Source organism: Salmo trutta, chromosome 10 (genome assembly GCF_901001165.1).
Source record: "Salmo trutta chromosome 10, fSalTru1.1, whole genome shotgun sequence".
Classification (NCBI taxonomy): Eukaryota; Metazoa; Chordata; class Actinopteri; order Salmoniformes; family Salmonidae; genus Salmo; species Salmo trutta.
The window spans coordinates 15,002,803-15,025,575 of NC_042966.1; the positions used below are offsets into that span (position 1 = coordinate 15,002,803).

General features: G+C 45.2%; 1 protein-coding gene across 2 annotated transcripts; it reads left to right on the top strand.

The window, feature by feature from the left end:
• Window positions 1-480: 480 nt before the first annotated feature.
• On the top strand, window positions 481-15,207 carry LOC115201180 (F-box only protein 11-like). Of its 2 annotated transcripts, XM_029764583.1 has the most exons (20): window positions 482-783; window positions 2,143-2,300; window positions 2,534-2,615; window positions 2,762-2,906; window positions 3,124-3,253; window positions 3,326-3,409; window positions 3,519-3,651; window positions 3,755-3,861; window positions 3,974-4,085; window positions 7,661-7,767; window positions 7,879-8,016; window positions 8,523-8,740; window positions 10,888-11,068; window positions 11,149-11,271; window positions 11,402-11,487; window positions 11,589-11,920; window positions 12,034-12,141; window positions 14,634-14,742; window positions 14,828-14,926; window positions 15,050-15,207. In XM_029764583.1, exons 1-20 carry the CDS (start codon window positions 696-698, stop codon window positions 15,177-15,179), a joined length of 2,670 nt encoding a protein of 889 aa, XP_029620443.1. In that variant the 5' UTR covers window positions 482-695; the 3' UTR covers window positions 15,180-15,207. The 2 variants fall into 2 exon arrangements, with proteins under 2 accessions (XP_029620444.1, XP_029620443.1); XM_029764584.1 differs by lacking the exon at window positions 15,050-15,207 and having other exon boundaries at window positions 481-783; window positions 2,146-2,300; window positions 14,828-14,930.
• The last annotated feature ends 7,566 nt before the right edge of the window (window positions 15,208-22,773 follow it).

Here is a 22,773-nt window from a genome sequence, read left to right on the forward strand (position 1 = left end):
CCTTAGCTTAGTGATGAGCTTTGAGGGTACTATGGTGTTGAACACTGAGCTGAAGTCAATGAATAGCATTCTCACATAGGTGTTCCTTTTGTCCAGGTTGGAAAGGGCAGTGTGGTGCAATAGAGATTGCATCATCTGTGGATCGGTTTGGGCGGTATGCAAATTGGAGTGGGTCTAGGATTTCTGGGATAATGGTGTTGATGTGAGCCATAACCAGCCTTTCAGAGCGTCATGTCAACATCATACTTTCAAAATCTTAGCTAGCAGTCATCATCATGAATCAAGTCGACAATTTACTGGCAAATCCTTTTTAATCCTTGTCATATGAAGAGAAATAATGACGAGAAATTATAAACATGAAATACCTCGGACCCCACTTTGAGAACCCATGCTCAATAGGACCTGTCTATTATTGGCCACAGGAGGTCGCTGTAAGCTCAGGATTAGTGGCAGACATCCTCCGACTGTCCCTGTGTGAGTTAATGGCTCCTCCTGCTTGATATAGAGATAGAGCTGGTAGAGAGCTGTGCAGGAGGGAGCAGTCCGAAAAACACAAACTACACCTCGGGTAGATAGCTAGCGCGGTGGGTGGTTTGAGAGAGACCGGCGCACGGGGTTGTAGTCGAGGCCTGGTGTTAAAGCGCAAAGTGGACGGTCGAGGAAAGCGTTTTGTATTTTAACAACCGACTCCCCAAATGAACTCCGTCAGAGCCACCAACCGGAGACCCAGGCGAGTCTCAAGGCCGCGCCCGGTGCAGCCCGACCAGAACGAGGGCGACCGAGGTGAGAGGGACCACGGTCAGAGTACTGTAGGGGCTGTAGTCGTGTCAGGGCGGCAAGGTTCCACTGTGACCCCCACCCTCAGCTGTCTGAGTGTTTATTTAGGAAAAGCCGAAGCTTGTAGCTTTTTGGCCCAGGCCAGGCCGCGCTTTGTTTGGCTTGAGTGTCTGTGGCTACCAGTGGAGCTAGGGGTAACGACGTTAGTGAGTGCTTTGCCTGTGTAGCTAACGTTACCTCGCTAACTAGTCAGCTAGTAAGGTGACTAGCCAAAGAACTAGCCCACACTACGCAACCATAACGACGACCATGGCGGACCCACAGTGACCACATTTATATATATATATTGTTCTGACTTTGCCAGGACGTGTCATCATGGTCATGGCAGTAACGTTACTAGCTCACTAAGGTTAGCTATTAGCTGTAACGCTTCGGACGAAATTAATCTGCGTTGCGTTTTTGGACTGCCATTTTGGGGTGTGCTAGCCAGTCGCCATCCTCCAGCAACTAAGTTAGTTAACCTTACTAGCCAACTGATCTGAATATATCATCCGCAATTTAGACAGGTTTATTTTCTTGCTAACGTTAAGCAGTCGGCAGCTAACGGTAGATAACTGCGTGGATCACGTTCAACGGCTACCCTTTAGTTATTTAATTTACCTAACTACCTAGTTAGTGAACTACTAGTTAAGCTAGCAAAAAAAATGTCTGACTGATCGTTAACGTTAGCTGGCTAGCTGTATGTTTGTTTACACGACGGATTTACGAGCTAGTTAGCTACGTAACTAACGTTAGTTGCGTTTTGACTCTGGTCGCTCGCGGTAAAAAAAAATCTGCGGCCAGGTTACCGGCAGGTCAACTGCTCGGGAGATGTGACTTCAGTAGCAGTGTGACGGGGCAGAGGCCGGTGTCCAGCTAGAGAAGGGAAGGGTATTGTAGGGCTCTGTCGGGCGACAGGGACACATCTGTGGTTGTCAATCACCAACCTTTGTCTGTCAGCCACACACACAGCCCTGCAACACAACAGCCAGTCCCTGTCAGTATAGGCAGTCAATCAAACACAACCATGACACCCAGTCTGTGAATGTCCTGAAAGTGTTTTGAAAAAAGGCGAACGAGAATGCCAGTGATCAGCTGTCATTATTAACCTGTGTTTTGTAATCAGTCTGTACTCCCCTACCAACTGCAGTACAGTAGATATCTGTGTGGGTGGATGGTGTTTAAATGTCATCTGCCTGCCCGTGTTTGTCTGTCGAACTGCTGAGAGAGGATGCTGCCTGTCTGTCAAACTGTGCTTGTAGAGAAGACGTTTCTTTGTGCTGTATCTGTCAGACTGTGCTCTGACTGCGTCCTCTGTGTGTCCAGCAGATGAAGAGGCTCCAGCTGCAGCAGCGGAGGTGGCTGTGGAGGAGTCCGGGCCAGCAGCTGGGAACAGCCCCTACCAGCTCCGACGCAAGTCTCTACTGCCCAAGAGAACAGCCTCTAGTACTGCAGTGGCCTGTCCCAGCAAGACTGCTATGGAGGTCAGAGAGAGAGAGAGCACCATTCTGTGCTTGTTCACTTTCCTTAATTGGTTTAAAAGGAAAGGACTGGTTTTTGAAATGCGGTGTAAACTCCCACTAGCACCAGTGTATATTTCAGGAGAAAGGTAGAGGACAGTGTAGTTGAGTGAGACAGAATGTTTAAGTGTGTGTCTCAGTCACGTCACTGGGGGAGGTAGCAGTGTGTGTTGCTGATGTGTGTTATTCCGACACAGGGAGCATCCACCTCGACAACAGAACCCTTCGGCCACCGAGCCAAACGGGCCAGAGTCTCCGGCAAAAGCCACGACCTGCCAGGTAACAATGTGTGTCTAGGTGTACAAGTCACGGATGTGACGTGTCTGCATGGCTCTTTCTACATCTGCGTATGCATCATCTATTAATGCTAAGTGAAACCGTGTGTGTGTGTGTGTGTGTGTGTGTGTGTGTGTGTGTGTGTGTAGCGGCTCCAGCAGAGCAGTACCTGCAGCAGAAGCTTCCAGATGAGGTGGTTCTGAAGATCTTCTCATACCTCCTGGAGCAGGACCTCTGTCAAACTGCCTGCGTCTGCAAACGCTTCAGCCAGCTGGCCAACGACCCTATACTCTGGTACACACAGACACACTTCTGTGATCCTATACTGAAGGAACACAAACATGCATAACCTATATTTTCTTGCCCGTTATAGTTAACTGACATGTCACCCCCAAAAAATCTAGTCCCTATCGACCACTACTGGTCCATACTGATATGAAGGCTGTTACTTTGTGCAAAACCCTTTACGCCCGGGGGGGGGTTGACATTTGCCCTCTCTCTCTGTGTCCAGGAAGCGTCTGTACATGGAGGTGTTTGAGTACACACGTCCCATGATGCACCCCGAGCCAGGCAAGTTCTACCAGGTCAGCCCTGAGGAACACGACCACCCCAATCCCTGGAAGGACAGCTTCCAACAACTGGTGGGTAAAGTGTGTGTAGTTAGATAAGCGTTGTGTTCATGTCATTTTAACATTGTTTTAACATTTTTGCAGTATAAAGGAGCCCATGTGAAGCCAGGCTTTGCTGAACATTTCTATAGCAACCCTGGGAGGTACAAAGGCAGGGAGAATATGCTGGTAAGACACATGTGCACACACACGGTCCATTGAAAATAAATTTTCAATATGGCTGCCCGTCAGCTCCAATTTTGCTTGATTTTACGTAACCGTGTTTCTGTGTTTCCAGTACTATGACACAATAGAGGATGCATTAGGAGGGGTGCAGGAGGCTCATTTTGAAGGGCTGATCTTCGTGCACTCTGGGATCTACACTGACGAGTGGATCTACATCGAGTCCCCCATCACCATGATCGGAGCAGGTACTGTGTGTGGTCTGTCTGTGCATGTGTCTTGCTCTTTCTAGTCTGTATGTATGCTCTACTACTTATGGTAGAAACAGACTTTCTTTTTGTGTGTATGTAGCTCCGGGTAAGGTGTCTGATAAGGTGGTGATTGAGAACACCAGAGACTCAACGTTTGTCTTCATGGAAGGATCAGAGGACGCCTACGTGGGATACATGACTATCAGGGTATGCTGCAAACACAGACCCAGCTCTCACACACTAACACACACGCACTATTGTATAGACCCCATTACACACTCACACACCTCCCCTCTAACCTCCTGTGTTTCCTATTCAGTTTAACCCAGATGATAAGTCGGCTCAGCACCACAATGCCCACCACTGTCTGGAGATCACTGTCAACTGTTCTCCCAACATAGACCACTGTATCATCAGATCTACCTGCACAGGTAATGCAAACAGTCTGCAGTTGGGTGTGTTTGTTTCTCCTGTGGAGCATGTTGAATAATGTAGTTCAGGGTTCCCTTTTTTTATTTATTTATACACTACCGGACAAAAGTTTTAGAACACCTACTCATTCAAGGGTTTTTCTTTATTTTCTACATTGTAGAATATTAGTGAAGACATCAAAACTATGAAATAACACATGGAATCATGTAGTATCCAAAATAGTGTTAAACAAATCAAAATATATTTTATATTTGAGATTCTTCAAATAGCCACCCTTTGCCTTGATGACAGCTTTGTACACTCTTGGCATTCTCTCAACCAGCTTCGTGAGGTAGTCACCTGGAATGCATTTCAATTAACAGGTGTGCCTTGTTAAGTTAATTTGTGGAATTTATTTTTTTCTTAATGCGTTTGAGCCAATCAGTTGTGTTGTGACAAGGTATGGATGGTATACAGAAGAAAGCCCTATTTGGTAAAAGACCAAGTCCATATTATAGCAAGAACAGCTCAAACAAGCAAAGAGAAACAACAGTCCATCATTACTTTAAGACACGAAGGTCAGTCAATATGGAACATTTCAAGAACTTTAAAAGTTTGTTCAAGTGCACTCGCAAAAACCATCAAGCTCTATGATGAAACTGGCTCTCATGAGGACCGCCACAGGAACGGAATATCCAGAGTTACCTCTGCTGCAGAGAATACGTTCATTTGAGTTACCAGCTTCAGAAATTACAGCCCAAATAAATGCTTCACAGAGTTCAAGTAACGGACACATCTCAACATCAACTGTTCAGAGGAAACTGTGTGAATCAGGCCTTTGTGGTCGAATTGCTGCAAAGAAACCACTACTAAAGGACACCAATAAGAAGAACTTGCTTGGGCCAAAAAACACAAGCAATGGACATTTGTCTTTTGGTTTGGAGTCCAAATTGGAGGTTTTTGGTTCCAACCGCCGTGTCTTTGTGAGACGCAGTGTGGGTGAACGGATGATCTCCGCATTTGTGGTTCCCACCGTAAAGCATGGAGGAGGTGGTGTGGGGGTGCTTTGCTGGTGACACTGTCGGTGATTCATTTAGAAGGCACACTTAACCAGCATGGCTACCACAGCATTCTGCAGCGATACGTCGTCCCATCTGGTTTGCGTTTAGTGGGACTATCCTTTGTTTTTCAACAGGACAATGAGCCAACACAACTCCAGGCTGTGTAAGGGCTATTTGACTAAGAAGGAGAGTGATGGAGTGCTGCATCAGATGACCTGGCCTCCACAACCCCCCGACCTCAACCAAATTGGGATGAGTCAGACCACAGAGTGAAAGAAAAGCAGCCAATAAAGTGCTCAGCATACAGTTGAAGTCGGAAGTTTACATACACTTAGGTTGGAGTCATTAAAACTCGTTTTTCAACCACTCCACAAATTTCTTGTTAACTATGGTTTTGGCAAGTTGGTTAGGACATCTACTTTATGCATGATACAAGTAATTTTTCCAACAATTGTTTACAGACAGATTATTTCACTTATTCACTGTATCACAATTCCATTGGGTCAGAAGCTTACAAACACTAAGTTGACTGTGCCTTTTAAACAGCTTGGAAAATTCCAGAAAATGTCATGGCTTTAGAAGCTTCTGTTAGGCTCATTGAAATCATTTGAGTCAATTGGAGGTGTACCTGTGGATGGATTTCAAGGCCTACCTTCAAACTCTGCCTGTTTGCTTGACATCATGGAAAAATCTAAAGAAATCAGCCAAGACCTCGGAAAAGCCTCCTCAGGGTAGACCTCCACAAATCTGGTTCATCCTTGGGAGCAATTTCCTCACGCCTGAAGGTACCACGTTCATCTGTACAACAATAGTACGCAAGTATAAACACCATGGGACCACACAGCCATCATACCACTCAGAAAGGAGACGCGTTCTGTCTCCTAGAGATGAATGTACTTTGGTGCGAAAAGTGCAAATCAATCCCAGAACAACAGCAAAGGACCTTGTGAAGATGCTGGAGGAAACGGGTACAAAAGTATCTATATCCACAGTAAAATGAGTCTTATATCGACATAACCTGAAAGGCCGCTCAGCAAGGAAGAAGCCACTGCTCCAAAACCGCCATAAAAAAAGCCAGACTACGGTTTGCAACTGCACATGGGGACAAAGACCGTACTTTTTGGAGAAATGTCCTCTGGTCTGATGAAACAGAAATAGAACTGTTTGGCCGTAATGACCATTTATGTTTGGAGGAAAAAGGGGGAGGCTTGCAAGGCGAAGAACACTGTCCCAACCGTGAAGCGCGGTGGCAGCATCATGTTGTGGGGGTGCTTTGCTGCAGGAGGGACTGGTGCCCTACACAAAATATATGGCATCATGAGCAAGGAAAAGTATGGGGATATATTGAAGCAACATCTCAAGACATCAGTCAGGAAGTTAAAGCTTGGTCGCAAATGAGTCTTCCAAATGGACAATGACCCCAAGCATACTTCCAAAGTTGTGTCAAAATGGCTTAAGGACAACAATGTCAAGGTATTGGAGTGGCTATCAACGCCCTGACCTCAATCCCATAGAATTCTTTTGGGCAGAACTGAAAAAGCGTGTGCGAGCATGGAGGCCTACAAACCTGACTCAGTTACACCAGCTCTGTCATGAGGAATGGGCCAAAATTCACCCAACTTATTGTGGGAAGCTTGTGGAAGGCTACCCGAAATGTTTGACCCAAGTTAAACAATTTAAAGGCAATGCTGCCAAATACTAATTGAGTGTATGTAAACTTCTGACCCACTGGGAATGTGATGAAAGAAATGAAAGCTGAAATAAATTATTCTCTCCTGTTATTTTGACATTACACATTCTTACAATAAAGTGGTGATCCTAACTGACCTAAGACAGGGCATTTTTACTGAGTTTAAATGTATTTTGCTGAGGTGTGTGTAAACTTCCGACTTCAACTCTGTGGGAACTCCTTCAAGACTGTTGGAAAAGCATACCAGGTGAAGCTGGTTGAGAGAATGCCAAGTGTGCAAAGCTGTCATCAAGGAAAAGGTGGCTACTTTGAAGAATCTCAAATATAAAATATTTTGATTTGTTTAACAATTTTTTTGGTTACTACATGATTCCATTTGTGTTATTTCATAGTTTTGATGTCTTCAATATCAATACAATGTAGAAAATGGTGTAAATTAAGAAAAAGCCTTGAATGAGTAGGTGTTCTAAAACTTTTGACCGGTAGTGTGCATATCAAACAAAATATATACACTTTTCTGGACATAAGACTTAACACACATGCAAATCAGCTCCAAGTGATTTTAACTTTGGGTATCTGTTCTAAAATATTCCCATGCTTAATAGTGATTGATGGGATTGTATATAAATGTAAGCAAGGTTTGAAATTATGTTTTAGTCAAATATATCTGTTTGGGCTTTCATGTGGGCAATTTGCAGTCTACAAATTTATTTGTAATTATTTTCTGTCCTCCTGACCAGCTGCTCAAGAAGAATTAGGCCTATGGCTGAATCTAGTTGATGATCCCTGATGTAGGTTGTCTCCAGTGGGGCATGTTGGGTAATGTATTTTGCCCCTATTCTAGTTGGCTCGGCTGTCTGTGTGAGCGGCCAGGGGGCGTGTCCTAGCATCAAACACTGCAACATCAGCGACTGTGAGAACGTTGGACTTTACATCACCGACCATGCGCAGGTAAATGCACACTTCATCACCGACCATACACACACATCACTAACCACACTTAAACACACTCTCTGACTGTGTATTCCTGCATGGTATCTATGATGTGATAATGTATTACAGGGTATTTATGAGGATAATGAGATCAGTAATAATGCATTGGCGGGAATCTGGGTAAAAAACCACGGCAACCCCATCATCAGACGAAACCACATCCACCACGGCCGAGATGTAGGAGTCTTCACCTTCGACCATGGAATGGTATCTCACTTTGACCTTTAACCTATAACGTCAAACCTCTTACAACTGATTTCCACTAGTTTCCACAGCCACGGTCAAAATTGGCTATATGGTAAAAATGTATGAAAGCAAAAATGTGCTTTTTGATCTTAAAGGAAAAATCCACCCAAAAACAAATAACGCAGCATCATATGATGCAAAATGCATCATATGGGCAAGATTTCTGTATTTTGAAAGTAACATCTTAAACTTGATTGCTGACATGCAAAACATTTTGGGACTATATAAAAAATGGACTAATGAAACAAATGGCAAAATATAGTTTTTGGGTGGCGTTTTCCTTTAAGGTTAGGCGTAAGGTTAGCTGTGTGGTTAAGGTTAGGTTTTAAGATGCATTTCATAAATATGCATGGTTTATGACTTTGTAGCTGTGGAAGCTAGTGACAGCCTTTACCTTTCACCCATCATTTTGGAGGTCTTTACAGTACATGGCAATGATGATGGTATCGCTCTCTCTCCTCCCCCAGGGTTATTTTGAGAGTTGTAACATCCACCGGAATCGTATAGCAGGCTTTGAAGTGAAGGCGTATGCTAACCCTACAGTGGTTCGCTGTGAGATCCACCATGGCCAAACAGGGGGCATCTATGTGCATGAGAAAGGACGGGGACAGTTCATAGAAAACAAGATCTACGCCAACAACTTCGCTGGAGTCTGGATCACCTCCAACAGTGACCCTACGATACGGTACACACACACACCGTCAGTGGTGTAGAGTACTTAAGTAAAAATACTTTAAAGTACTAATAAGTAGTTTTTGGGGGGTACTTTACTATTTATATTTTTGACAACTTTATTTTTCTCTACTACATTCCTAAACAAAATAATGGACTTTTTACTCCATACATTTTCACTGACACCCAAAAGTTTATTACATTTCGAATGCTTAGCGAAATTGTCAAATTCACCCACTTATCAAGATAACATCCCTGGTCCTAATTTTTTAAATTAGTTGTTTATTAAGAAAGAACAAAATGTAATGTTCTGAGTTCATGTCAATGCTTAAATCACATCAGAAGATTTTAGTTTTCCTCCAGACCCCCATAAATATCAAATAGATTTGAGTGTAATTCCCCTTTAATTCCGCATCTGGCCCTTTTTTAATTGCGCATCTAGCGAGTGAGGAATGTGCCATCTGTGAAGGTTCTGTACTGCTGCCCCTGATTTCATGGCAAAGTTTGCAAATAATATATACAGATTATATAAACTCAGCAACAACAAAAAAAGAAACGTCCTCTCACTGTCAGCTGCGTTTATTTTCAGCAAACTTAACATGTATGAATATAACAAGATTTCAACAACTGAGACATAAACTGAACAAGTTCCACAGACTTGTGACTAACAGGTATGGAGTGTGTCCCTGAACAAAGGGGGAGTCAAAAGTAACAGTCAGTATCTGGTGTGGCCACCAGCTGCATTAACTACTGCAGTGCATCTCCTCCTCGTGGACTGTGCCTGATTTGACAGTTCTTGCTATGAGATGTTACCCCACTCTTCCACCAAGGCACCTGCAAGTTCCCCGACACTTCCCTAGACCTCACCCTCCGATCTAACAGGTCCCAGACGTGCTCAATGGGATTGCGATCCGGGCTCTTCGCTGGCCATGGCAGAACACTGACATTCCTGTCTTGCAGGAAATCACGCACAGAATGAGCAGTATGGCTGGTGGCATTGTCATGCTGGAGGGTCAGGTCAGGATGAGCCTGCAGGAAGGGTACCAGATGAGGGGGGAGGATGTCTTCCCTGTAACACACAGCGTTGAGATTGCCTGCAATGACAACAAGCTCAGTCCGATGATGCTGTGGCACATCGCCCCAGGCCATGACGGACCCTCCACCCCCGCTCCAGAGTACAGGCCTCGGTGTAACGCTCATTCCTTCGACAATAAACGGGAATCCGACCATCACCCCCTGGTGAGACAAAACTGCGACTCATCAGTGAAGAGCACATTTTGCCAGTCCTGTCTGGTCTAGCGACGATGGGTTTGTGCCCATAGGTGACATTGTTGCCGGTGATGTCTGGTGAGGACCTGCCTTACACCAGGCCTACAAGCCCTCTACAGCCTCTCTCAGCCTATTGCGGACAGTCTGAGCACTGATGGAGGGATTGTGCGTTCCTGGTGTAACTTGGGCAGTTGTTGTTGCCATCCTGTACCTGTCCCGCAGGTGTGATGTACCGATCCTGTGCAGGTGTTGTTACACGTGGTCTGCCACTGCAAGGACGATCAACTGTCCGTCCTGTCCCCCTGTAGCGCTGTCTTAGGCGTCTCACAGTACGGACGTTGCAATTTATTGCCCTGGCCACATCTGCAGTCCTCATACCTCCTTGCAGCATGCCTAAGGCACGTTCACGCGATGAGCAGGGACCCTGGGCATCTTTCTTTTGGTGTTTTTCAGAGTCAGTAGAAAGGCCTCTTTAGTGTCCTAAGTTTTCATAACTGTGACCTTAATTGCCTACCGTCAGTAAGCTGTTAGTGTCTTAACGACCGTTCCACAGGTGCATGTTCATTAATTGTTTATGGTTCATTGAACAAGCATGGGAAACGGTGTTTAAACCATTTACAATGAAGTTCTTTGGATTTTTACGAATTATCTTTGAAAGACAGGGTCCTGAAAAAGAGACGTTTCTTTTTTTGCTGAGTTTACTTCTGCCAGGTAAGTCTACTTTGCGGTTAACATTTTAATTGAGAGGGTTTTGGGGATAGTATTTGTCATCAACTGGCTACACACGGAGTGATAGAGCAATGTGCACATCACACAGACTGGCAATTAATTGGCAGATGTTAGGATCTAGCTTTTTAAGGCAAAAGTGGCTGACGTTCTGTTATTCTCCAGGGGCAATGCAATCTTTAACGGTAACCAAGGGGGCGTGTACATATTTGGCGATGGGCGTGGCCTGATCGAGGGGAATGATATCCATGGCAACGCTCTGGCGGGAATCCAGATCAGAACCAATAGCTGCCCAATTGTACGCCACAACAAGATCCACGACGGACAGCATGGCGGCATCTACGTGGTAAAGACACACATACTGTTTAGATATTTCAGTCCTATAGATGTTGATTAAACATTCTAATCGGGTGTGTGTGTTTGCAGCATGAGAAGGGCCAGGGTGTGATAGAGGAGAACGAGGTGTACAGCAACACGCTGGCAGGCGTCTGGGTGACCACCGGCAGCACACCTGTCCTCCGCAGGAACCGCATCCACAGCGGCAAACAGGTAAAACACACTCCACATTATCTGTTACCGGTGTTTAAAAAAACGTTTCTGTGAGAATTGGAGGCCTGTCTCATTGTGCCTAGATGATATATTCTGTAAAAAGTCAGATTTAACCCTCTTTCTCCCTCAGGTAGGGGTGTATTTCTATGACAACGGTCATGGGGTGTTGGAAGACAACGACATCTACAATCACATGTACTCTGGCGTTCAGATACGGTACGTCCTGCCTCTTCAGTCAAATGCAGGACACAGTGGTTATGATAACGTTTGACTAACATTCGATGAAGGCTTCACTAATATTGTTGGTTGTTTTATAGGACTGGCAGCAACCCCAAGATCCGACGCAACAAGATCTGGGGAGGACAGAACGGAGGCATTCTGGTCTACAACTCGGGTCTGGGTTTCATCGAGGACAATGAGATCTTCGACAACGCCATGGCGGGCGTGTGGATTAAGACGGACAGCAACCCCACGCTGCGACGCAACAAGATCCACGACGGGAGAGACGGAGGCATCTGTATCTTTAACGGAGGGAGAGGTCTCCTGGAGGAGAACGATATCTTCAGGAACGCCCAGGCAGGAGTTCTGATCAGCACCAACAGCCACCCGGTGCTCCGCAAGAACCGTATCTTTGACGGCTTTGCTGCAGGTCAGCTGCCCATGTGTACACATTTACACTAACTTTACCAAGCTGTACTGACTAGTCAATACTGTTACCTACTCATCCACCACCTGTGTTGATAATGTCACTTCCTTTCTCAGGTATCGAGATAACCAACCACGCCACGGCGACTCTGGAGGGAAACCAGATCTTCAACAACCGTTTCGGTGGCCTGTTCCTCGCCTCGGGAGTCAACGTCACCATGAAAGGTAGCTAGTGCTACTGTAGCGCTAAGGGTCAGAGTATGTGAGTGGAGTTGGAACGATTGGAAATCCCGCTCATCACTCATGGATGTTAGCTCCTTGCTTTAGCTACTGTCATGCACACCGCTCCGGCGCTCCACGTCCTTTCCAACCGCTCAGCTGAATACTGCTTCGCGCTCACAGGAAAGAAAACTGCCGCTCCAAATTCGCTCCATTTGTTAAAATCACAATTTCACAAACACACATTTATTTTTGTGACTACCTGAATGAACATTCAAAGGTGATTTGAAAGAGGCGCATATCATTTCAAATAGGCTACATGTCATAGTAAACACTCTAAATAGGTCAGGAGCCAGACAGAAAGCCTGAGAAGGAACGGAAATGAATTATTTACGCTATATTATTTCAAGGCAATAGCCTACAAATTAATATATTGTGAATAATTTGCGAGTGCGACACAATAGGCTGGTAGGAACACAGTGCTCAGCATTTAAACGTTTTGTATTAAATCATTTAGTCTATACATTGCACATATAGGCTGTGACGAACTTAGAATTAAAGGAAAAATGCCCTTGAATTTATTTTTAGAAACAAGCGTTTGGCCAGGCTGTGGCTTCAGGCTAATCTAGACAATGTGTCAAGAAGCGATGGTGCCTGGAGAGCCAGCCAGCAGTGGGGAGTATCCTCTCTACACTTGCAGAGCTACTGGGGATGCTAAACATCCTTTTGGCCATCCTTGACAGGCTGGGCAGAGTTCTTTATCTGATCAGGCCTCCCGAGTGGCACAGCATTGCATTGAGTGAGGTGTCACTACAGACCCGGGTTCGATCCCGGGCTGTGTAGCAGCCGGCCGCGACCGGGAAACCCATGAGGCGGCGCACAATTGACCCAGCGCCGCCTCATGGGTTAGGGCATCGTTTTGCTAGACCTGGATGTCCTTGTCCGCTCTAGCGACTCCTGTGGTGGGCCTGGCGCATGTACGCTGACACGGTCGCCAGGTGTACGGTGTTTCCTTGGACACATTGGTGTGGCTGGCTTCCGGGTTAAGTGAGCAATGTGTCAAGAAGCAGTGCGGCTTGGCAGGTTTGTGTTTTTGAGAACATCTCGACCTTCGCCTCTCCCGAGTCTGTACGGGAGTTGCAGCGATTCGGAACGGAAACCTCCTTGAATCAATTATGGCCTAGTATAGATAATACAACAAAAATGAACGAAACGTTTAAGAGATGGGATTTTTAGTTTATAAATATTTTGCTACAATGACACACTTATCTACCCATCTCGTTCCTTTCTTTTAGCATGTGCAAGTAGTAAATACACCATCATGCTTTCGGAATATTTGTCTTTTCAGATTCCACTATGATTCTTTAGGTGTGAACTCTACATCACCACACTCCCTCCCTTGTCTCTTGGTCCTCATCTTTATAAGTCACCTTGATTTAGCACCTGTGTTTTTTATCAGTTTCTTTATGAAAATATAAAGCGAACTCCACGACAGTAGCTAAAGCAAGGGTCTATTAGCAGCACTCAAGTAGACTACAAATGCATGCTGGGCCGGGTATGCCCTGAGCTCGTGAAGTGAGCGCTATTGGAGCGGGCAAGATGGCCAGCATTCCAGTCAAATTGGGATCGCTCCGCTCCCATCTGCTCACATACTCTTAAGGGCTAAAAACACTGCTGTATTACGTTATTGGACATTAGCCTAGCCTGTCAGCGTCACTAGCTAATGTAATGTAGTACTTGGGCTAATGCTAATATTATTTCAGTCTGTCAGTTCTTGAAATAGACCAGTGGTAGTCACTAATATTTCTGAAGGAGCCACTTTTGTGAAACGACCTAAATATCCTACCCTTTGGAGAAGGGGGGGTCACGAATTCAGAAAACCGATTCATACATGATATCAAATGGATTCACACATGATATTTAAGATACATGGACCTTCAAGCTATTTGAATCTCTGTTGTAGGACACTTGGGTAACAGAAACAAATGTGTAAAATACATTTGAGGAATCTATTGAATATGGCCTTTATTTCCATTATCTTAAAAGTTATGGCACAAGATATGTTAAACCAGGTAATGGAAGGAAGTATAGGCTTTAATCAATTCATTTCCTCAGTCATTCTGTGCAGATTCATCACTCTCCGTTCTAACGAGTCCTACACAGCTTGTGTATGTCATAGATGGAAACAGAAGACGCGTACGTGTTCCTGAGAGTCTTGGCTTTCAGGAATGGGGTCATATTCGCAAATAGCCTCAACTTTTGAAAAGCTTTAATCACATTCGTATTACCGCTCCGTTTGTCCCAGTTGCTAATAGTGGATATTGAAGGTTACTTGCGTAACCACAGTTCTATGAACTAAATCAGTGGCACATTCAGATGACTGAGGAAAATAACTTGCACAACACATTCAGATTGTTGCCGAGAGACGAGCGATGACTGGCTGGCTTAGACTATATAAAATAGGTTCTTGGTCACAGCAGTCTCTTCCTCTCTTCCAGATAATAAGATATTGAATAATCAGGATGCCATAGAGAAAGCTGTGAGCAGAGGACAGTGTCTCTACAAGATCTCCAGCTACACCTCCTACCCCATGCACGACTTCTACAGGTACACAACTAGCCAATGCATGACTTTTAGTTAGTTACACAGCGGTTACGCCAGTGCTGATTTTCTTTCACCTATGTGTGTCAAGGTGTCACACCTGCAATACGACAGACAGGAACGCCATCTGTGTGAACTGCATCAAGAAGTGTCACCAAGGACACGACGTGGAGTTTATACGGCACGATAGGTGAGTAGCGCACACCAACCATTTAATACTGACCTATTTGTGACTTGTCTTGACTATAGAATTCTTCCTAGAATACCAGGCTGATTTTATATATTTTCCGTGTTAACCCTCGTCTCTCTGTAGGTTTTTCTGTGACTGTGGAGCGGGAACTCTTTCCAACCCCTGTACGCTGGCTGGAGAACCAACACATGACACAGACACACTCTACGACTCCGCTCCGCCCATAGAGTCCAACACGCTGCAGCACAACTGAACACGCACACCCACACTACATAAACACACACCGTATAGTCGACACACATACCACACCCCGTCATACACCACTCGCAAACACTCAGAACTGTGGCCATAAGGAGGCAGAATAGGGTGTTCTCAGCTGTGACGGTTATAGAGGAACCCTGACCCTATGGGTCTGGTCTGGATTTGTCTGGTCTACTGTGATGAGAAATTGACTCTGAACGGCCACATGAGATTCTCACCGTTGCATCTCTGGACACCAAATGGACAGGTAGAGTGAGCGGGAGTGGGATATGGCTGCTCTGTTGGAGAGTGGCCAATGAGACTTCCTTTGCCTGTGGCCCTTCACCTCTCTGCGGTCCTGGAAATCAAACTTCCTCCCCAGACAGGAAGAGGATTATATTTAGCCCCGCCCACTGAGAAAGACACTTCTGGTCCCAAGGCATTGTAGTCCTTGTGGCAACTGTTACTAGGCAGCGGGTGGCTGATACATGTACAGCTCATGGGAGAGAGACTTTGACCGAGCACTTCAGCTTTTATATTATTTTAATGCTTTCTCATGTAGTTTTGTATTTTCAAGCAAAAATCTTACTGTATTTGAATGTCTTTATATATTATGTTAATTATTATTTTTGTTAGCCCCAGGCTTGCTGCAGTAGCTCTTCATGTCCCAGTGGATCAGTTCTTTCTGTGAAAGAGAATCACATTTAACACTAATGAAGACCCTCTCCAGGTTATAGATATATATAGGACCGGTGGAACAAGGTAGGTATGGCTGGCTGTTGTGCATCTGTGTGGATTGTTGTTTTGTGGGTGCATGTGTATGGTTGTGTTCAGCCACTGGAGAGAGTCAGATATGAGGTATCGGGACATGAGTTATTCTGCAGTCCCCCTCCCACCCGCTCCCTACTTCCCTCCCTGTGTATTGTGGTGACTGTTGGCTCTTCAGGCAGCCTGGATTGTAAGCATGTGTACCATAACATCTAGACTTAATATATTGTGAAGTATTAAAAAAACCATCATGTAGATGCTAGTATGAATTCAAAAAGGGTTTTAATTTACTAGAAAGAAAAAGGAAACTGGTCATTTGTAAGAAAATAAAACTATTAGATCAGCGTTGTGTGTCTGATTAACCTCTACGGTTGTTGCTAATGTGACTGGAATGACTTAACATCCAACATTATATGGGCAGAAAGTTTCTTGTTAGATTAACTGCACTGTCCAATTTAGTGAAAAAAAGACCATGCTATTGTTTGATACATACACCTCGCTCTGATGTCATCCTGATGGTCCCAGAGATGAAATGTAGGAACTGGGTTCAACAGTTTGAATCCCAGCTGTCTCCCCGCCCGGCCATCTAGGTGTGTGAAGGTTAGTGGGGTTTTTTCTTTGGGGAAGCTGATTATCCATCTTGTATGACATTGCAGGACGTGTGTAAACTTAGTTATTACCATGCAGATTTGGGCAAACTCCTGGGGGACTTGATACAAAATAGTTTAATGCTTCACTGGATCAGTCAGACTTTGCATACACACACTGCTGGCAAAAATCTCAATTACACCTTGCCTCCTATCTCTTGCATTTCAAAGAAGGAACAAAAAAGAGAACTGATGTTTTTTGATTTGTGATCTTTTACCAGATCTGTATTCATTTCACATTTCCAGAAAACTTCAGTGTTTCCTTTCAAATGGTATCAAGAAGATGCATATCCTTGCTTCATACAGTTATACCCAAATGTCATTTTAGGCATAAATTGTAAAAGGATTCTGCATCATTTTTAGCCAGTTCTGAAAGACTTCCTAGAGCTGGCCGCCCAGCCAAACTGAGCAACCGGGGGAGAAGGGCCTTGGGCAGGGAGGTGAACAAGAACTCGGTCACTCTGACAGAGTTCCTCTGTGGAGATAGATGGTTGTTCTTCTGGAAGGTACTCCTATGCAGCACTCCACCAATCAGGCCTTTGGTAGAGTGGCCAGACATGCCACTCCTCAGTAAAAGCCACATGACAGCCCGCTTGGAGTTTGCCTAAAGGACTCTGACCATGAGAAACAAGATTCTCTTGTCTGACGAAACCAAGATTGAACTCTTTGGCCTGAATGCCAAGCATCACAGTCTGGAGTTAACCTGGCAGGATCATGCGGTGGGGATGTTTTTCAGCGGCAGGGACTGGGCGACTAGTCAGGATCGAGGGAAAGATGAACGGAGTAATCCTTGATAGAAGCCTGCTCCAGAGCGCTCAGACGAAAGTTCACCTTCCAACAGGACAACGACCCTAAGCACACAGCCAAGAAAACGCAGGAGTGGCTTCAGGACGAGTGACCCAGCCAGAGCCCGGATTTGAACCCGATCGTACATCTCTGGAGCGACATGAAAATAGCTGTGCAGCGAAGCTCCCCATACACTTTGACAGCTTGAGAAGATCTGCAGAGAATAGGAGAAACTCCTCAAATACAGGTGCCAAGCTTGTAGTGTCATAACCAAGAAGACTTGAGGCTGTAATTGCTACCAAAGGTGCTTCAACAATGTATTGAGTGAAGGGTCTGAATACTTTTAATATTTCTGGATTTTCATTATGGGGTATTGTGTGTAGATTGCGGGGAATAATCAATTTTATAACAAGGCTGTAATGTAACAATGTGGAAAAAGTCTAGGGGTCTGAATACTTTCAGAATGCTCTGCTGTGGGTACATCTTACTAGCAGGCTGATCCTCATGGGTGGAACTCTAATCGCTAGGGGCTGGCCCATATGGTGGAAAATGGCACACCACAGCATCCAGAAAAACAATTCCTAGTTTGAAAGCAACTGAGGTATAACTAATTCTGCTCATAGATTACATGTATAAACTACACATCAAAATCAAATGTTGGTCACATACACTTGGTTAGTGAAATCCTTGCGCTTCTAGTTCCTACAGTGCAATAACAATTCCACAACTACCTAATATACATCTAAAGGGGTGAATGAGAATACGGCCGAGCAGCATAAGTAAGGTGCAATAGATGGTATAAAATACAGTATATACATGTGATGAGTAATGTAAGATATGGTGGCATTGTTTTAAGTTAATAATGGATCACTAGCCAAAGTGTCCAGTGATCGGGTCTCAATGTAGGCAGCAGCCTCTGAGTTAGTGATTGTCGTTAAGCAGTCTGATGGCCTTGAGATGGCGACTGTAGTACAGCTTCTCGATCCTAGCTTTGATGCACCTGTACTGACCTTGCCTTCTGGATGATGGCAGTGGCTCGGGTGGTTGTTGTCCTTGATTATCTTTTTGGCCTTCCTGTGACATCGGGTGCTGTAGGTGTCATGGAGGGCAGGTCGTTTACCCCCGGTGATGCGTTCTGCAGACCGCCCCACCCTCTGGAGAGGTTTGCGGTTGAGGGCGGTGCAGTTGCTGTACCAGGCTGTGATACAGCCCGACAGGATGCTCTCGATTGTGCATCTGTAAAAGTTTGTCAAGGTTTTAGATGACAAGCCAAATTTCTTCAGCCTCCTAAAGGTTGAAGAGGCGCTGTTGCGCCTTCTTCACCACACTGTGTGGGTGGACCATTTCAGTCCGTCTGATGTGTACGCCCAGGAACTTTGCACCTTCTCCACTGCTGTCCCTTCGATGTGGATAGGGGGGTGCTCCCTCTGCTGTTTCCTGAAGTCCACGATCAACTCCTTTTGTTTTGTTGACGTTGAGTGAGGTTGTTTTCCCGACACCACACTCTGCGTGCCCTCACCTCCTCCCTGTAGGCTGTCTCGTCGTTGGTGATCAAGCCCACTGTTGTGTCGTCTGCAAACTTTGAGTTGGAGGTGTGCATGGCCACGCAGTCGTGGGTGAACAGGGAGTACAGGAGAGGGCTGAGCACACACCCTTGTGGGGTCCCTGTGTTGAAGGTCAGCGAAGATGTTGTTTCCTACCTTCACCACCTGGGGACGGCCCATCAGAAAGTCCATGGCCCAGTGGCACAGGGCGGGGTTGAGACCCAGGGCCTCCAGCTTGATGTGCTTGGGAGGGTACTATGGTGTTGAATGCTGAGCTGTAATCAATAAACAGCATTCTTACATAGGTATTTTTTTTGTCCAGATGGGATAGGGCAGTGTGATGGCGACTGCGTCATTTGTGGACCTGTTGGGGCGGGGGGGGGGCGCAGTCTTGGTTAGTGAGCCGCGACAGTGGCAATGTATTATCATCAAAGCGGGCAAAGAAGGCGTTTCAGTTTGTCTGGAAGGGTGACGGTGTCCGTGACATGGGTGGTTTTCCTTTTGTAGTCCGTGATTTCCTGTAGACCCTGCAGTATACATCTCGTGTCTGAGCTGTTGAATTACGACTCCACCTTGTCCCTATATCCCGGCATTTCGCTTGTTTGATTGTAGTTATTCCCTCCGCAAGGCACTTTCTATTCAGCCATATTTCCAGACCTCTTTCCTTGGTTAAATGTGGTGGATCGCGCTTTCAGTTTTGCGCGAATGCCGCCATCCATCCTCAGTTTCTGGTTAGGGTAGGTTTTAATAGTCACAGTGGGTACAACATCTCCAATGCACTTCTTTATAAACACTCAGTCAGTCGTTTTAGGTTAATTTTGTTCTGAGGCTGACCGGAACATATATAAAACAATCTTGAATTCAGCCAGATTCAGTGTTGAATGGTTCTCATCACTGGTACATCCCGTTGGAGTTTCTGCCTATAAGATGGCATCGTGGTCGGATTTGCAGAGGGGAGGGTTTTGTATGCATCGCGGAAGTTAGAGTAGCAGTGGTCAACTATTAGCCCTGCATGTTGTGCAATCTATGCTAATAAAATTTAGGTAGCCTTTCATTTGCTTTCTTAAAATCCCCAGCTACAATAAATGCAGCCTCCGGATATAAACAGTCATGGCCAAAAGTTGAGAATGACATTAATTTTCAAAGTCTGCTGCCTCAGTTTGTAAGATGGCAATTTGCATATACTCCAGAATGTTATGAAGAGTGATCAGATGAATTACAATTAATTGCAAAGTCCCTTTTTGCCATGCAAATTAACTGAATCCCCCCAAAAAACATTTCCACTGCATTTCAGCCCTGCCACAAAAGGACCAGCTGACATGTCAGTGATTCTCTCGTTAACACAGGCCTGAGTTTTGACGAGGGCAAGGCTGGAGAATCTGTCATGCTGATTGAATTCGAATAACAGACTGGAAGCTTCAAAAGGAGGGTGGTGCTTTGAATCATTGTTCTTCCTCTGTCAAACATGCTTACCTGCAAGGAAACACGTGCCGTCATCATTGCTTTGCACAAAAAGGGCTTCACAGGCAAGGATATTGCTGCCAGTAAGATTGCACCTAAATCAACCATTTATCGGATCATCAAGAACTTCAAGGAGAGCGGTTCAATTGTTGTGAAGGCGGCTTCAGGGCGCCCAAGAAAGTCCAGCAAGTGCCAGGACCGTCGCCTAAAGTTGATTCAGCTGTGGGATCGGGGCACCACCAGTATAGAGCTTGCTCAGGAATGGCAGCAGGCAGGTGTGAGTGCATCTGCATGCACAGTGAGGCAAAGGCACGTTGAGGATGGCCTGGTGTCAAGGGCAGAAAAGAAGCCACTTCTCTCTAGGAAAAACATCAGGGACAGACTGATATTCTGCAAAGGGTACAGGGATTGGACTGCTGAGGACTGGGGTAAAGTCATTTTCTCTGATGAATCCCCTTTCCGATTGTTTGGGGCATCCGGAAAAAAGCTTGTCCGGAGAAGACAAGGTGAGCGCTAGCATCAGTAAAGCATCCTGAGACCATTCATGTGTGGGGTTGCTTCTCAGCCAAGGGAGTGGGCTCACTCACAATTTTGCCTAAGAACACAGCCATTAATAAATAATAGTACCAACGCATCCTCCGAGAGAAACTTCTCCCAACCATCCAGGAACAGTTTGACGAACAATGCCTCTTCCAGCATGATGGAGCACCTTGTCATAAGGCAAAAGTGATAACTAAGTGGCTCGGGGAACAAAACATCGATATTTTGGGTCCATAGCCAGGAAACTCCCCAGACCTTAATCCCATTGAGAACTTGTGGTCAATCCTCAAGAGGCGGGTGGACAAACAAAAACTCACAAATTCTGACAAACTCCAAGCATTGATTATGCAAGAATGGGCTGCCATCACTCAGGATGTGGCCCCGAAGTTAATTGACAGCATGCCAGGGCGGATTGCAGAGGTCTTGAAAAAGGGTCAATACTGCAAATATTGACTCTTTGCATCAACTTCATGTAATTGTCAATAAAAGCCTTTGACACTTATGAAATGCATGTAATTATACTTCAGTATTCCATAGTAAAATCTGACAAAAATATCGAAAGACACTGAGGCAGCAGACTTTGAAAATTAATGTGTCATTCTCAAACTTTTGGCAACGACTGTATAGTTTCCAGTTTACATGGAGAGCAGTTTGGTGTTCGCTTGAGGGGGAATGTACACAGCTGTGATAACTGACAAGAACTCTCTTGGTAGGTCAAACGGACAGCATTTGATTGTAAGGAATTCTAGGGTGAGCAGATGGACTTGATTTCCTGTATGTTATGATGATTACACCATGAGTCATCAAGCATACACCCCACCCTTCCTCTTCCCAGAGAGGTGTTTCTCTGTTGGAGAGATGCATGGAGAAGCCCAGTGGCTGAACCGATTCCGACAACAGATCCAAGATTCCGTGAAACAGCTAATGTTACTTTAAGACAACCCTGGCTCGAATTTTGTCTACCTTGTCAAGAGACTGGACATTGGCGAGTAGTATACTCGGGAGTGGTGGGCACGTCTACGGAGCCTGACGAGGAGGCCGCTCCGTCGTTTTGGGTCGGCTCCTGGTATTAGATCCATTGTCCTTGGTGGTGGCCCGAACAGAGGATCCGCTTCGGGAAAGTTAGCAGTGCTCCTACATCCTGTAGTTTTTCCCAGGGTAACAATGTAAGAAATAGTACATTAAAAGAATACTGCATAGTTTCCTAAGAACTCGAAGCGAGGCGACCATCTGTCGGCGTTATTCTTACTATCCAGTACAAAGAGTGAAAAAAAAAAAAAAACCTTAGTTGCCAAAGTTTCAGGCCATGTCTTTTTTTCTGTCAGGCATCCGGGGCTAATCTGGTTGAAGCCAAATTCAGTATTTCTGACTTCAGAGTCTGGAAAGGCTCCTTGATGTAGGTATGAAGTGTCTAGTAAGAAAGCTCAGGTCCCTTCATTAATTGTTTTGCCCCCCCACTCCCTCGAGTGCTGCCCTATACAATTTGAATTTTCTAATCCAAAGCACGATCGGTCTCAACCCCACACCCAGAAAGAAAAAAAGCTCGAACCAACAACAAACTCCAGTCCAAGACTAGTGTGTCACAGCGCTCTCTTCCTGGTCATGGCTAGAAGGGTCCAGGTTGTCAAATTAACGGCAAAATTCAACTTTTGCCGTTAATTTGACAAAAGCTGGATCCCTTCTAGCCATGACCCTGTGTACGTGAGTCACATCAGCCAGGCTAAATCTCTCTCAAAAAAAAGTCTCACTCAGATTTGATGCATGTGTCAAAACCCACACCAACATTTATAGCTTGAACTTGATCTGAAAAATGTAAGATTTATTCTGTTAGTGATGTGTAAATGACTTGCCTGTATGATTT